This window comes from Dermacentor albipictus, chromosome 1 (genome assembly GCF_038994185.2).
Source record: "Dermacentor albipictus isolate Rhodes 1998 colony chromosome 1, USDA_Dalb.pri_finalv2, whole genome shotgun sequence".
Lineage (NCBI taxonomy): Eukaryota > Metazoa > Arthropoda > Arachnida > Ixodida > Ixodidae > Dermacentor > Dermacentor albipictus.
In genome coordinates, this window is record NC_091821.1 from 171,745,765 (window position 1) to 171,761,295 (window position 15,531).

Sequence of the window (15,531 nt, forward strand, 5' to 3'; positions counted from 1 at the left end):
AGCTGGCAAGGCTGTTCCTAGGAACTGGGCGCTGTCTCTTCGCAATCGTGTTGGGGTTTCCCATAGCCCGACGCATCTTCGGCAGTGGTTGCATCGAATCCGGCATGTCTGAAGCCTTTGGCGATGATTGAGCGCCTTGTTAGCCTCCACGATGCTGCCACCATCTCGATCGCCATAAAAACATGCAGGGATTGTGCGAGCAGGCCGAGCAAGAAAGTTGCGATGAGATGATCAGTGTCATCTGTCGCATAAACCATGAAATAAAAGCGACCACCACTTGTCCAAGTGCCATCTGATATGCCAGAGCACTACCGACTGCCAAGTCCGTTGTTCTGTGCATAGGTGCGGCATGCAACCTCGTCAAAATAAAGCTAGGGCTGTGACTAGGGTGCCGAGGTGTTTTAACACGATAGCACGCTCGAAGAAAAACCAGTCTTGTGTCAAAATTGCACATCACCATTTTTTTTTTTAATAAATTTTATTTCAGAAAAAACGCCATTAAATGGGTTTGGTGCCCAAGTTAGTTTCGCTAATTCGAGTTGATGACAACATTGAACCCTATGGGCACCTGCCGGGGAATGGACATTTATTGTTTAGATCAGGAACGCATAAGCCAGGATCAGAAACAACACAAGCCTTACAACATACAACAAGCATAGAATGAAATGTGAACAGGAACAAACTATTCAAAACACTTGTGCGCAATCATAACGTTTCTAAGCATGGTGAAGTTTGAATGTACATTTTGAGACCTGACTTAGGCCACCACCAAGAATGCAGATGAACTTGAAAATGTAACTCCTCCTAGGAGCTTTTGACTTGTTCGCATCTGAATTTATGTTGATTGTAGTACATATAAAACATTATGCCATGTGGCAATCATTCATAAAAATGTGAAAAAAGCTGAGCGTGGTTGTATCTCTTGATGAGAATTACTGGTTAAGTGAACTGATTTCTTGATCGCTTCAAGGTTTTTTTTTCTGAATGATGTGCACTGTGTAAAATTTGCATGCAACTTCAAAACACTGCTGCAGAAGTTTTATCTTTGTATGTATGTTTTGATGTCACTTATAATTACATTTTTAATGCTTTTTTCCAAACATTTTGCCTATGTAAACTAATATACAGGGCAAGCACGGACAAGCTTCCTTATTTCATATCTCTGTTTTGCACATGAATTTGTATGAAAAGGGAATCTTCAAGGTCTATTTCTCTATATATTGTCACATTGTAGTTATGATGAAGAACACAGTAGCAAAACTGTGAATCGCGAAACTAACTTTTTATTGGACTAACTTGTGCCCAGAAAAACAAGGAACAGTGAAGCACAACGATAGTGGCGAGTACAGCCGGCGATCTTCAAAAACTTGATCTGCGGGTCAAACGCATCGACTTTTATACATGAGTTGTCAAAGGTTCCAGTGTTATCGCTGGTGTCCACGTGTCTTCCAGAAAGTACTACACAATTTGTGTCGCACATACAATCACATTACACAAGATCCTGTGAAAACAGACAACGCATAGAACCATCCATAACATTTGAGAAACTCCCAATACATACAGGCACAACGTTTAACATTTGTTAGCCATTGAAACACAGTCACCGGAGAAAGAAAAACAAGTACACTTGTCAATATGCAGATTTTGTCAACAGAACTCAGATTTGCCTAGACATCCCGTTCTCATTACTATATCCTCATTTGGGGACTTGGGGAGTTACATCTCACAACAATTTAAATAATCTCTACCTCGTGCATAAAAGAGCTGTCCGTTTTATTAACAACTTACACTATCATGAACATATTTTCTCCTGTTTCATCGTGGACCGTATTCTTAGTATTCCTGCTATGTACAGTCAACATCTTTCTGTACTTATTTTTTACTCAGTACACAGTTGATTATCAATTGTTCCTATCCACATACACTTATGCTTGCCAAAATACAATTTCAAGCATTTTATATTTACCAAGCCATAAACAAGAACTAATTATGGATTGCAGTTATTAAACAGGCAAATTCTGAATCTCTTAAATACCCACCTGCAGTTGCTGTCTTTAATTACACATCATTCTTCATTAACATCATTCAGCAATGAATTGAAGGTATATTTCGTTGACATTGTTTGACATTGTATTTGAAATAATATTGTTGGATTACTGGTTGCTCATATAGCTGTATATTGATGATAGTTGTATACTGGTTGTATATTGTATCATTGTACTTGAATTCTGGTTGTGTTTTCTGTTAATGTTATTTGTCAGTGCCTACTGTAGTAGAAAAAATCTACTTATTTTCTGCAGTTGTGCATGTATGACCTGTATGTTAATTCAGTCTTGTACGAGAATACTTTTGTGGATTGAATACTAACATGGTGCTTGAGGCCTAGTCAGGTGACCATATATGGTCACCTTTTGCCCCTAGCATCCTGACAATCATGTATTGTTAACCAAGTAAATAAATAAGTAAATAGCTCACACATACCACTATTCAAATTTCTGGTCGGAGCATGTTGTGCACGATGCTGTTCATTGCAGCCTCAATCTGGACCTTATATTGAGGTTAGACGGAAGAAGCAGTGGGTACACTTTATCTTGAACGTAAGCCAAGAAGAAATAAAGCTAATAGAGATAACGTCACGTGTCTTCTGAGCCCACAGAAGCATTTTCAGCTCTAGTGCACCTAACCCAAAGTTTAGGCAGATGCTCAATTACAGTATCCACTCCAAGAGGCTTCACACCATAATCACAAGGCCAGCAGCTTTCTATTCCAAGAACTAGAAAACGAGACAAGAATTTTAAGCCGGTACTTTAAGAGAACCCTTTGCATTTTGCAAAAAAAAAAAAAGCATGAGGATTAGTAGTGCCCACCGTTGGGCCTAGGGTTGCGTGGCCGATGTGATCTCGAGTTGGTGTTGTGCCGAGGTAGTCATCAGGACAAGTTGAGAGAATGAAGAAAAAACTTCATACAGGTATTGATATCTTTCAAGAATCTCGGTCAACAGACTGTGGTGCTCCTCGGTGCACCGGCATAACTAGCCACGTTGGGGTCCATGCCCTTCTTCCTTCACGCGGTGGCCAGGATCGCACCGATCCGGGAACACTGGGTGATCATAATTCACGAACACGCACTTGCACTTGGACTGAGAAGGTACCTTTCTCCCTATCAGAGGTCAGTGTCCAGTTGACGGCTCAGGAATGTCGAGGTTGGGTGTTGACAGCCGGCAACACCTCTGGCAACCTTTTTAGGAATTTGGCAGTTCGTTGAAATCACGTTCTCTGAACCTGATTGGCACCGAAGAGGAGAGAGAGAGACTGTTGGTGCGCAGTGTGCTATTGTTTCTTCCCTTGGGTAATTTTTGGTTGTTGGGGGGGGGGGGGAGGCATCCGTGGTCGGAGGGTAATTGCCTGCAGGGGCATCACGACAGCGTTCCAAAGCTACAAGTTTGGCAGTTAAGCATCCTTGGTCCAGAAGGACCATCAGGCACAACACCACTTAGGGCTGTAAAACTTTGATGAATTTAAAAGTGAGCTTCCGCAGGGGTGGCTCCGTAAACAGGCATTTGGTGTGTTATGAGACCATGGACCTGAGCACATGGGGTTGGACCCTCCCGCATTTAATCCTGCATGGCTTAGCCATGTCTGGGGGAAATGTGATCCTGGGGATTGAGCTGATGCTGAGTGTTTTGGACCTTTAAGGCCCCTTGGCGGAGGCCACACACCCCTTATACCTTGGCTTCACATATGCGCCACCCCTGGACTGACTGACCCATCTGGGAGAAATCGGTAGTTGCCTTTCCCGGTTCTTCTCTTCAGTGTTCAACTTTCTCTCTTGGGCTATGTTCACACTTGGGACACAGCAAGTGGGCGGAAGAGCCAAAGCGGGCGGAAAATCTTTTCCGCGCATGTATAAGATGTTCACATTTGTTTCACCACTGCAGCAGAAACCACTGCCGCTTTCGCCCACATCCATCTAGTTTACGCACGTTTGTCCGCGCGGTGGCGCTGTTCAGCACACTACTTCAAGACATACGTTCATTAATTGACCCATCAGTTATTAAGAGGTATAATTTCGCACAACTGTGCGTGTCATCTTAACTTTTGTCTACCATGGAAGATAAAGAAGACATAGTTTCAATAGTTTTAGCTAGTTGCTATTCCTGAAAATAGACAATGAACAACTGAAAATGTTAAATTTTACGACTGGATGTTTACATGCTGGTGCAGCTTCGGGTGAAGCGGAACCGCTTTCCTCTTCGTTGGGGCGAAAAAATTGGTCCAAGACCGATCGGACTCGCCGCCTGGTTATATCCGCCTAGGCGTGTGGATTTTGTTAAGTTTTTTTCTGCTTCCACCTGCACTGAGACCAAGTGTGAACGTAGCCTTACTTTCCACCCTTCCTGTCTTGTCCTCGCTTTTTCTTACTTCCAATTTTCCCAGGAAGAAAGGGTGAACCTGGTGTAGTTTATCCAACCTAGGGTATGTTAGGTTATATTAGCTATGTAGAGCTGGCACGTGCGATTCCTTAGGGTCTCGTAGCATCCGAAATCAAACAAATTCTTTATGGCTTTAAGCTCCTTTCCCCGACTATGTGATCGCCCTCTTTTCGAAAGAGGGTGCACCGAAGAAACTCTCTAATTTTTTGGCCAACTAAAGGAATCCTTCCCGCGCTACCACATTATAAACAGTAAAAGCCCCGAAAAGACAGTCGGAACCATTTCTCCGTTCACCATTGCAAAAGTTCTCACCGACGTGCTGAGTCCCGGATACAAAGTCGCTAAAATCGCTAGTGGCAACCTGCTGTTTAAGGTATGCGATAAGCTCCAACATGACAATATTTCAAAGTTTGTGGCTTCTGGCGGTGTTCAAATCGCGTTAACACCACATCGCTCAATGAACACATTCAGAGGTGTGATATGAGATGATTATCTGTTGAATCTGAACGAAGAGGAACTACTTGAGGGATGGACGGAGCAAGATGTCGTCAAAGGGCAAAAAATAACGATCAAATGCGACAACAAAGAAATTCCTACAAAACATCTCATCCTCACCTTTGCTACGAGTGTGCTGCCAGAATCTCTTTAAACAGAGTACGCAAAGACACGACCATATATCCCAAATCTATGTAGATGTAAGTGCCAAATATTTGGCCATGGCTTGCAAAGCTACCAAGGCCGGCTCACTTGCGCAAATTGTGATGAACAAGAACACACTTCCTACACTTGCACTGTCACGCTCCATTGTGCGAACTGCTACGGTGGTCATGCAGCATATTCCCGATCATGTCCTATGGGGAAAAAAGAAAAAGATGCGTAATTACACTGAAAGTTAAAGAGAACATCTCATCTCAAGAAGCACGGAAATGTTTTTCATGCCTTCATACTGCAGAATATGCTGGTCCGGTGCGATGCTGGTCCGATGCGTAACGCTGCGCCAGTTCCATGAGCCCCCTTGGCGATAGCAGTCAGCGCTGATTCACCGTCCCTTAAGGAAGGCCCATTGACCTCTGGGTTGTTAGGCTCCAAGGCTTTGTGTGTCGAAGCAAGGCCTGCGAACTCATGGCAAACACACCGCTTCCATGAGCTTGCAAGAGGCAATGGACATTATTCCTAGCCAGACGGCACAGGCAGCAGTGAAGGAGTGCCGCGAGTCTCAGGAACGCAGAAAGAAAGACAAGCCCCTCATACGGGGCCCGGAAACGTCAACCTTGATGCTGTTAAAGATATTCTTTGTAAGATTACTCTAAAGGTGCTGTGTGTCCAGGAGACATGCCTGAAATCAACACAAACTTCCCCAGGCAATATGCCATTTTCTGCAAAGACTGCGACGACACTTCACCTCGTGTGGCGGTGTGGCTATCATAGTTGATAAGGTTTTCCTGACCCATATCATACACTTAGGGGCTAAATGACTCAGAACAATGAACTTATTAAAGCTTCTATCACAAATAACATGGAGCAGTGATAGGAAATGCCTTTTGAACTTGTAAAGGATCCTTGCCGGCTCATTTCTTCACTACGGCACAATATCACTCTGCTGCACCCAGTGCCTTAAAGATGCTGGATCGTGTTCACAGTTTAGGAATCTGCCTTGCGACTGGGCCTTCAGGGCAAGCCCCATACAAAGCCTTTATGTAGAACCAAATGTGTGGTCACTCCATCATCAAAGGTCATATGCCAGTTTAAAAAATTTCCTGGAAATAAATTGAAACTGTGAACATACTTCCTATTCTGCCATAAACGATACCACATGTGCCACAATTTTCTGTAACTGACCTACAGTGAAGCACCCTTCTCATTACATGCGAGAAAACTTGGTTAAGAAATGGGTACTGTACTACAGGAACATCCTCTAAAGACTCCACTGAAGCTGCTGCCACCATGGCAGCTGGTAGAATGTGACACATTGTTTGTGAAAGTCGCAAAACACGCTCCAGATGTATACGTTAAATGCACTTTTTGGAAACTCATTTTAAGTATTCTTGCCCTGAATTTTATACGGACACATCAAAGTTGCATGGTCTTACGTGGCAGTCGGTGCATCCTTATCAGGAATCCAATGTACTGAACCCCCAAACAAGCATCTTTACAGCAGAGGCCTGTGCAGTACTATTGGTGGTGAAACACATAGATTGATTGAAACTCCTAAAGGCTGCAATATTTACAGATTCTTTAAGTGTTGTTAAAGCTTTGATATTGCTGCAAAAACATAAAAACCCTGTAACTGTGCTTATGCTTCTAAACAACAAGTAATACTATGCTGGGTGCCTGGCCGTAGACCCATTGAGGGTAATGGTATTGATGACAACATTGCCACATCTATAATAAAGAAAGCTGGCAGCTCATTCATAGCTATCCCCACCACACGTTTGAATCCTTACCTGCGGATGAAACCGAGAGGCTATTGGCAATGTATGTGGGACAGCGAAACACTTAAGCTTCACGTTGTTAAGCCCAACTTGGAAAATTAGCAATAAACAATAATACAATACACGGAGTATAATAGTTGGAATATAATACATGGAACACGGAATATACACGGAATACAATACATGGAATATAATACAATAAACAGAGATTGTTTTTTTTTTTTCGTCTTAAAATAGACCACACCTATGGCATACACTCCTACCTGCTAACTGGTGATTACCCTCCTGTCTGCAATAAATGTGACGAGACACTGACGGTCCTTCACATGTTTTTGGAACAAAAATACAATAAACAGATTGTTTTTTGTTGTCTTAAAATAGACCACACCTATGGCATACACTCCTACCTGCTAACTGGTGATTACCCTCCTGTCTGCAATAAATGTGGCGAGACACTGTCAGTCCTTCACACGTTTTTGGAATGTTGGGAAGCAGAAATGCAGAGAGAAAAGTATTTTCTCCTAGCATACAGATAACACATTCTCCTCCACCCAGTAATATTTCTTGACATAGAACCACTTTTTGACAACAAGTTAGTACAAGTTATTTACACAATGCTGGTACATTGCGAGTTATTAGTCCCATAGATTCGTAGCACATCCTCTGACTGCCCCGCAGGGGCATATGTGTCGGCAGGCGTTTGGTGTGTTGTGACACCACAGACCTGAGCACACAAGGGTTGGACCCTCCCACGTCTTAATGGTGTGCAGCTTAGCCGTGTCTGGGGAAAAGGGAATCCTGGGGGTTGAGTAGATGCCAGAAGCTTGGACCTCTAAGGCAACACACTTTTTTTGGCCTCCACTTAACGTAGATGGCACTCCCGGACTGACCCACCCGAGGGAAATTGGTAGTTGCCTTTTCCTGTCCTCCTCTCCAATCTTGGTCTTTTACTTTCCTGTCTGCTCTTCTCTTTCTTTTACTTCCATTTTGCACGCAGCAAGGGTTAACCTTGTGTGGAATAATCAACATTAATCATGCATATTTGATTAAGCAAAAATGTGCAGTTGGCGTTCGCAGAGTCTGCTTCCTATAAGTCCTGCGACGTCTCCTTGTTGGGCTGCACGGTGGGTGGCTGGCATTACTGCTGAAATCTGAAATTACACTTGTGGACATTTCTTTCCCAACAATTCCTGATCGCCCTCAGAAATTAGGGCACACTGAAGTCTTTCAGTTTGTTGGCAACCAGAAACAAAAATTTCCCCTGTTTTATGTGATACATTAATATCAACCAGAAAAGACGGTGAGGATGATCTCCCTATTTCTCATGTCAAAATGTCTAATTGAAGCTCTTTGTGCAGGCTATAAAGTAATGAAGATGGCAAAAGGGGATCTTCTTTTGGAACTTCGAGATAAGAAACAGTTTGACAAGCTCCCTAGCCTATCGTCATTCGGGGATGTCCCAGTGAGAGTATCGCCACGCCATACCATGAACACCACCCGTGGTGTTGTCTCCGATGAGGACTTAATGAAACTGACTGAAGCTGAATTATTCAGGGGGCAGCGCTACCATGGCACCCGGCGGATGTCAAGCCCAAGCTCAATGAGCTGGCAGTGACGCCATCATATTCCGAGCTGGTGGGATCCAAGATCTTGTCTTTTGAGGCGAGGCTTTCACAGCAAACAAACCGCTCGCATGAGGACAAGTCCAGCTCCTCGCAAGAGGCGATGGAAATGACACCGAGCGTGACTGCGAAGTCGACGCTTGTGGAGCTGCGCAATTCTATCGGGCACTCCAAAAAAGGCATACCTCGCGTCATGGCACCCAGATAGAGCCCTGTGAGCTCTGAGTTTGTTTCCTTAACACACAGCAAAAACACTATTCTTACTACGGAGATACATATACCACAATGGAATGCAAGAGAACTTCTCTGTAACCTCGACGATATCAGAGAACTGCTTCATAAATATAATTCCAAGTAGCTTTGTGTTCAGGAAACACATTTGAAACAAATGCACAAAATTTTCTCTGGCAATATGCCATCTTTCGCAAAAACTGTGATGAGGTTACGACCACATCTGGTGGTGTAGAAATGATCGTGGACTAGTCTGTTGCTTGTCAGCATTTGCCACTACAGACACCCCTAAAGGCACTGACAGCTCGGACAACCATTTTTAATAGATTGGTCACTGTCTGCTCTTTATATATTCCTCCAAATTTTTAACGTAATAAAACAGATTTTTATGGCCTCATTGACCAGCTGCCAGAGCCCTACGTGCTTGTAGGGGACCTTAACGCTCACAATAGTTTCTGGAGAGACTCCCGGTGCAACGCAAGAGGTCACCGCATAGAAAGTTTCCTTATAAACTCTGGGGCATGCCTCTTTAATAAGGAGGCGCCCTATTACAGTCTACAACATAATACATATTCATCCATCGATTTACCACTTTGGTCGTCCACATTTTTTCTCAACCCAGAGTGGAATGCTATTGAAGATCCTTATGGGAGCAACCATTTTCCAATAATGCTGAACATGCTCAAGCAATACGAGTCTCCTCCGCATGCCCCTCGATAAAAATCAGCCTCCGCCAATTCGGATCATTTTAAAGAATCAGTAAATTTAGTACGAGATTTATCAAGAATTTTACTGTCAACAATGCAGTAGCATGTTTTACAGCTTTTATTATAGATGCTGCAGGAAAGTTTATGCCAGAAACAAAAGGTCATTCTTGTAAAAGACGTGTACCATGGTGGAATGAAGAATCCAGAAAGGCACGGAAGAAACAGAATAAAGCGTGGGGAAAGGTGTCGATACCAAAATGCAGAAAATCTTGTTGGTTTTAAACACATAAAATCGAAGGGGAGGCGGACATGGCTGCAGGCTAGGAGAGCAAGCTGGAAGAGGTTTCTCTCAAACATAAATTCTCACATGCAAGAGGTGAAAGTTTGAAATGGTCTCGGAAGGCTGAAGGTACAGCAAGTTCACCCGTTGCCTTTGGTCAATGACCAAGTGAGTATCTTGGTAGACCAGGTTAATGCCCTAGGTGGACACTTTGAGTGTGTGTCAAGCTCCATACACTGCTCAAAATCATTTTTTAAACACAAAGAAATAGCAGAGCTTAAGTTACTGGCATGTAAATGCTGACCGAATGAACTGTACAACTGTCCTTTTAATATTGCCGAGCTGAGAGCTGCCTTGAGTGTATGTAGGAGCTCTGCACTGGGAGCCGACAGAATCATGTATGACATGATTAAAGACTTCCACATTGACACACTGGTGACACTTAATGCACTTTTTAACTCTGTTTGGGCTGCCGGATACCTTCCATTCTCATGGAAAAAAGCTATTGTTATTCCAATTCTGAAACGAGGTAAAGACCCATCTGACATATCAAGTTACTGCCCAATACTCTCACAAGCTGCGTTTGTAAGCATTTTGAAAAAATTATAAATTGTTTTTTACATTTCCTTGAATTTCACAAATACTTGACCCTTATCAGTGCAGTTTCAGAGAAGGGTGGTCCAAAACTGATTGTGGGCTATCCTAAAGCCCCTCCATCCACGCACCACTGCCGCTTTCTTAAGTAGCGACAACCTTTGTTGTGCGCTGCCTTTTCCCCTCACACCAAATCCGGTTCCGGCATTTCCGGTTTAAAATCTTCCGGTTCCGGCGTTTTCACTTCCTGAAGTTGCGCTGCGGGAATTTTCGCTTCGACTGCTGTTAGACGATGGTGAGACGCCTGCGCATGCTTAGCAGAGCTGCGGCAGTCACCATGAGAAGAATACAAAGGAGACAAGCTGTTGTATTCCGCTGAAGTAGTAGTTCGTGGTCGCTGTTTTCCAAATGCACGAAAAATGGAAGTGGTCTCCAAGCGCCCAGGCACTACATTGCACTGTACGTTGTCGCTCGTGCCGCAACCCGTCGCAGGTTGACGCGAAGCAACGAACACGAGCAGATCGCTGGTTACAATAGGCGGTGGTTCTTGGATGGAATCGCATTCACAGTTTCAACCGCAGCTGGTGCAATTAGTCTCTCCATTGACGTGAAATAAACAACGCTAAAAAACATAGCGTCACTTCCCATTGGAACAGGAAGCTGCAGCTACGTAAGTTCCGCTTGATGCCGGAAGCTAAGGGGGAGAGTGGGAGAGGGCCGTGGAGGAGGAGGGCAAGTTGGCGGTACTTAACCTGGTCGGCGGAAACGTGTATGGAGGGGCTTTAGGCTATCCGGGATGCGTTTGTTCATAAACAGCTCTTATTGATATTTGTCGATTTGGAGAAGGCGTACGACACAACGTGGCATTACAAAATCTTGTGAGACATGTTGGGAATAGGCATCCGTGGAAACATGCTGAAGATAATAGAAAGCTATTTGTCTAATCGTACCTTTCGCATCAAAATCGTGAATGTGTGGTCATGTCCATTTATACAAGAAACTGGTGTACCTTAGGGAGGCATGTTCATTTGCACATTCTTTATCGTTAAGATGAACACACTCCATGCTTCATTACCACCAACTACATTTTATTCCATGTTTATAGACATAGGTTTCAAATCCTGTAACATTGCAGTGTGTGAAAGACATGTACAGCAGGGCTAGAATAAGGTGTCTAAGTGGGCCGACGAAAATGGGTTTAATGCTAACCCCCACAAAGGTTCTTGTATTCTTTTCACAAGAAAGAGAGGCCTGGCTCCAGATCCAAGTGTAGAACTTCATGCACAAAGAACATAAGTTTTTAGGCATTATACTTGATGCAAAACTGACTATTATTCCACACATAAAATATCTCAAGCCAAAATGCTTTAAAACAATGAACCTACTGAAAATTTTATTGCACACAACATGGGGAAGTGACAGAAAATGTTTAATGACCCTTTACAGGAGTGTCGTGCAGCCTTGATTGGATTATGGTGCTGTGGCATATCACTCTGCCATTCCAAGCGCGTTAAAGGTGCTAGATCCTGTCCAATCTTGGTATCTGCCTGGCCACTGGTGCCTTTAGAACAAGTCCTATTGAAAGCCCATACGTAGAATCGAATGAGTGGTCACTCAATCTGCAAAGAACATACATTAGCTTCACATACCTTCTTAATGATTACTGCAACCGTGAACACCCTTGTTATAGTACAGTTAATGATTTGACGTGTGCTACTCTTTTTCATAACCGTCCTTCTGTAAGACAGCCTTTCTCACTGCGTGTGAGGGAACTTAGTGAAGAAATAGATGTCCCACTTCTTGAGCATCGCCTAATACCTCCAGCTAATCTGTTACTGCCTTGGGAGTGGCAGGTGGTAGAATGTGACATCTTTTCTATAAGTCTCAACGCGTGCTCCAGAGATTGAAATACGAATCTGTTTCTTGAACCTTCAGTCCAAGTACTCTTGCTCTGAATTCTACACTGACGCATCAAAGTCACATGCAGGTGTGTCTTATGCAGCAGTTGATCCATCCTTCTGAGTCTCTCGAGTATGTTTTACATGTTGAAATGATTATCTTCATGGCTGAGGCATATGCGGTATTGTCCGCTGTCAAACACATCAAGAAAACAGATACAAAAAGCTGTTATGTTCACTGACTCCTTTAGTGTTGTAAGATTAATACCGAACGTCGTTCACTGAACATAAAAATTCCATGCTTAAGGATCTTTACTCACTTCTGTATACAATGTACATCTCTAACCTGCAAATCACAATATGCTGGGTACCTGGCCATAGAGGTATTGAGGGCAATATGCTTGCAGACGAAACTGCCACATCAATGGCCACTGTAAAGCCACCAACTTCTCTGTAACTGTCCCTGCCATAGACTTGAAACCTCTCTTGCAGAAAAAAGCTTAGGAGCTATTGGCAACACTTGTGGGACACTGAAACATCCAATAAGCTGCACATCACTAAACCACAGTTGCGGAATTGGCCACCGATGTCAAAAATAAGATGAACCGAGGTATGGTACAACACTCGTACTTGCTCACTAATGATGAGCCACCTGCCTCTGATAAATGTGGTGAGACGCTGACCTTCCTTCACATGTTGCTAGAATGTCATGAATTAGAGGCTCTCAGAAAAAAAACACCTCAGGTTACCACACCATCAACAATTTTCATTACATTCAGCAATGTTCCTTATCAATGACCCGCTCTTTGATGTTAAATCAACCTGAGCTTTTTTAAAGGATGTTGTAAGGATGTTGTACACCCATGTGATCTGTAGCGCAGCCTTATATCAGAGGCTGCTGCTGCAAAAGTAGTATTTAGAGCATGTGCCTCCCGGTCCTTGTACTCAAGGACCCGGGTAAGGCATTAGTGTTACTTCCATGCTTCTACATTTTTATCTTATGATCACTTTGCAACATATATTTTATGGTCGTAACATGTCACTTGTCATTGTCATGTATATAGCACATAAATATTTTACACACTTGCACAATGACTGATTTTACACACCTTTACAGCCATGGTACATCCTTGACTTTTAAACCATTGTTAGCGCATTGCATCATGTGTTTGGTGCTCTTTGGCCAGACTGGCCCTTGCTCCATTGAAACCCAATCATCATCATCCTCTCACTAGAGGTTTCTTTTGTGAGAGCATTTCTTTGGAGCATGTGCCTCTCAGTTCTTGTGTTCAAGGGCCTAGTGAGGCACTAGTGCTACTGTTATCAACACATTTTACTATATAATTTCTTTATATGAGAACTTTTATTGTCATATCACACATCACTATTCATCATCATTTTAATACTTACAAATTTTATGCACTTTATAACGAACAATTTTTAGACCTCCTTACAGCCATGTTACATCTACCATTCACAATACATAGTTCCATTGCCAACTCATCACTATTTTGCATGGCACTCTTTGGTAAGATTTGTCCTTTGCACCAATAAACGTTAATTAATCAATCAGTCAAACCTGAAAATCAGTAAAGTTGTATAATTGTAATTAGTGTCACAGTAGTTGCCCATTGCAACAAGTAAATTGGTTAGTTCATTTGTGTCAGCTTTACATAACCTGCAGAACTTATCTGTTTTACAACTTCCGTGGCATTTTTGTTTATTTTTTTATTATTAGGAATACTTGAATGGCAAACACGGCTTCCCTTCCATCCACGACAAAACGAAGCCATCACAAGAAGCAATAAGGCGCTACAAGGAAGAGACAGGTACCATTTTATTTCAGTATTTAAATATGTATTTAACATAGCACATTATTTAAAATTTATACAGCTTATGCTCTAAATAGTAGTGTTAGTTGTTTTTTTCAGTCAAATGGGCTTTTGTTCTGGAAATGGCTGGAGACCGGAGGTTTTAATCGTACACTATTGGCCTCGATATTATGGGTAAGCATAGGAACCGTCTATACTGTGATTTTATGGCTTCATGGAGAAACTAATGTTTTCTAAAATCGGTGCCAAGGTCTTCTCATAGAGCCTCTTTCGTGGGCCTGCATCTCCCTAGTGATACCTGTACTTGTCTTAGTAATTAGTACCAGTATCAACAAAAATGGTTCCACTTGCTTAGGCTAGGCCTATTTGCTTTGCTTGTCACAATGAACACACATGACAGGGCCAAAAATGGATGAAGAACTTCAGTTTGGCCTAGTTGGTGTTTACTGCATATCATATTGACTGCAAATAAAGATGGGGACAGTGGAAGAGAATGTGTTGTTTTTGTGTTCTCTTCCGCTGTCCCCGTCTTTATTTGTGGTCGATATGATGACCAAAAAAGGATGTCCCAGCCATCTTGCACATATTTAAACTTGGCCGCAATCATTTTAATATTGGTATAGTAGCACCCATGGTTAGTTGAACTGCCATTTCTTAATGTATTTGGACTGTTGCTTCCGTAAGATATGTAAGTTACATCTGCATCTACAAGGTTGGATTCACCTGGAAAATGCATAGTGTGGACCAGGTCTGATGACCTAGAGTAAAAACCATCCTGGTGTGAGAATTGTTACCCATATGTGCACTACTTGGAAGTCTGATGCACAGAAATAAAGTTGCAGCCTGACTTCAGCATGCCATTTATTAGCATTGACCAAGAGATTTTTTGTAACAGAAATATCTTGTCAAATAACTTTTTTTTATTTGGAAAGAAATATATTGTCAGGCCAAATAAAGGGCTTTATTACATTTCTTATGAGCTCGGAGTGTGAAGAAACATGACTCTCCAAATGGCTGGCTGGGAACAAAAAAAAAAGTTATTGTTAAGGGGGGCTCGTGCGCATGTGCTTGCTCTCTGACTTGACCAGGGACACTATATGTGCTGCTAGATGACACCCTGTTATATCTCCCTGTTAGTTCAGACCTATAACAATCAGGCATGAACACTGTGTCTGCAGAAAGTGATGACAACTGGCGCTCTTGAAACCACAGCTTGAGTGCCACTAGGCGGCCTGCTTAGTGAATTTATGTTCATGCTTACCTCAGGGTCAGCGGGATGAGATGAAGTTCCACCAATATTTTCTGTTGACAATGCTGTTGAACTGGACAGCCAGTCTTCGTAGCTGACGGTTTCCGGACAAGCAAATGTTCGTCCTTTGCCATGTGATAATTCTTGCAGAAGAACTGGCATTGTCCTGTTGCAGTATACATTCCCACAGCTTGTTTGGACCCACTGCGATCGGGAAATCTTGGCTGACGTCATTTGATTCATACATAAAATCC

General features: G+C 42.8%; 1 protein-coding gene across 5 annotated transcripts in view; it reads left to right on the forward strand.

Annotated features, from left to right (window-relative positions):
- The window catches only part of LOC135905755 (transcription termination factor 1-like), a 145,828-nt gene that overhangs the window by 5,238 nt on the left and 125,059 nt on the right, over window positions 1–15,531 (forward strand). For all 5 annotated transcript variants that reach the window (XR_010565472.2, XM_065436789.1, XM_065436787.1 and 2 more), the window contains exon 3: window positions 13,935–14,025. Coding sequence is in view for 4 of the 5 variants with exons in the window: in XM_065436789.1 (XP_065292861.1) it covers window positions 13,935–14,025 (91 nt within the window). In the remaining variant the exon portion in view is untranslated. The remainder of the gene's footprint in view (window positions 1–13,934; window positions 14,026–15,531) is intronic.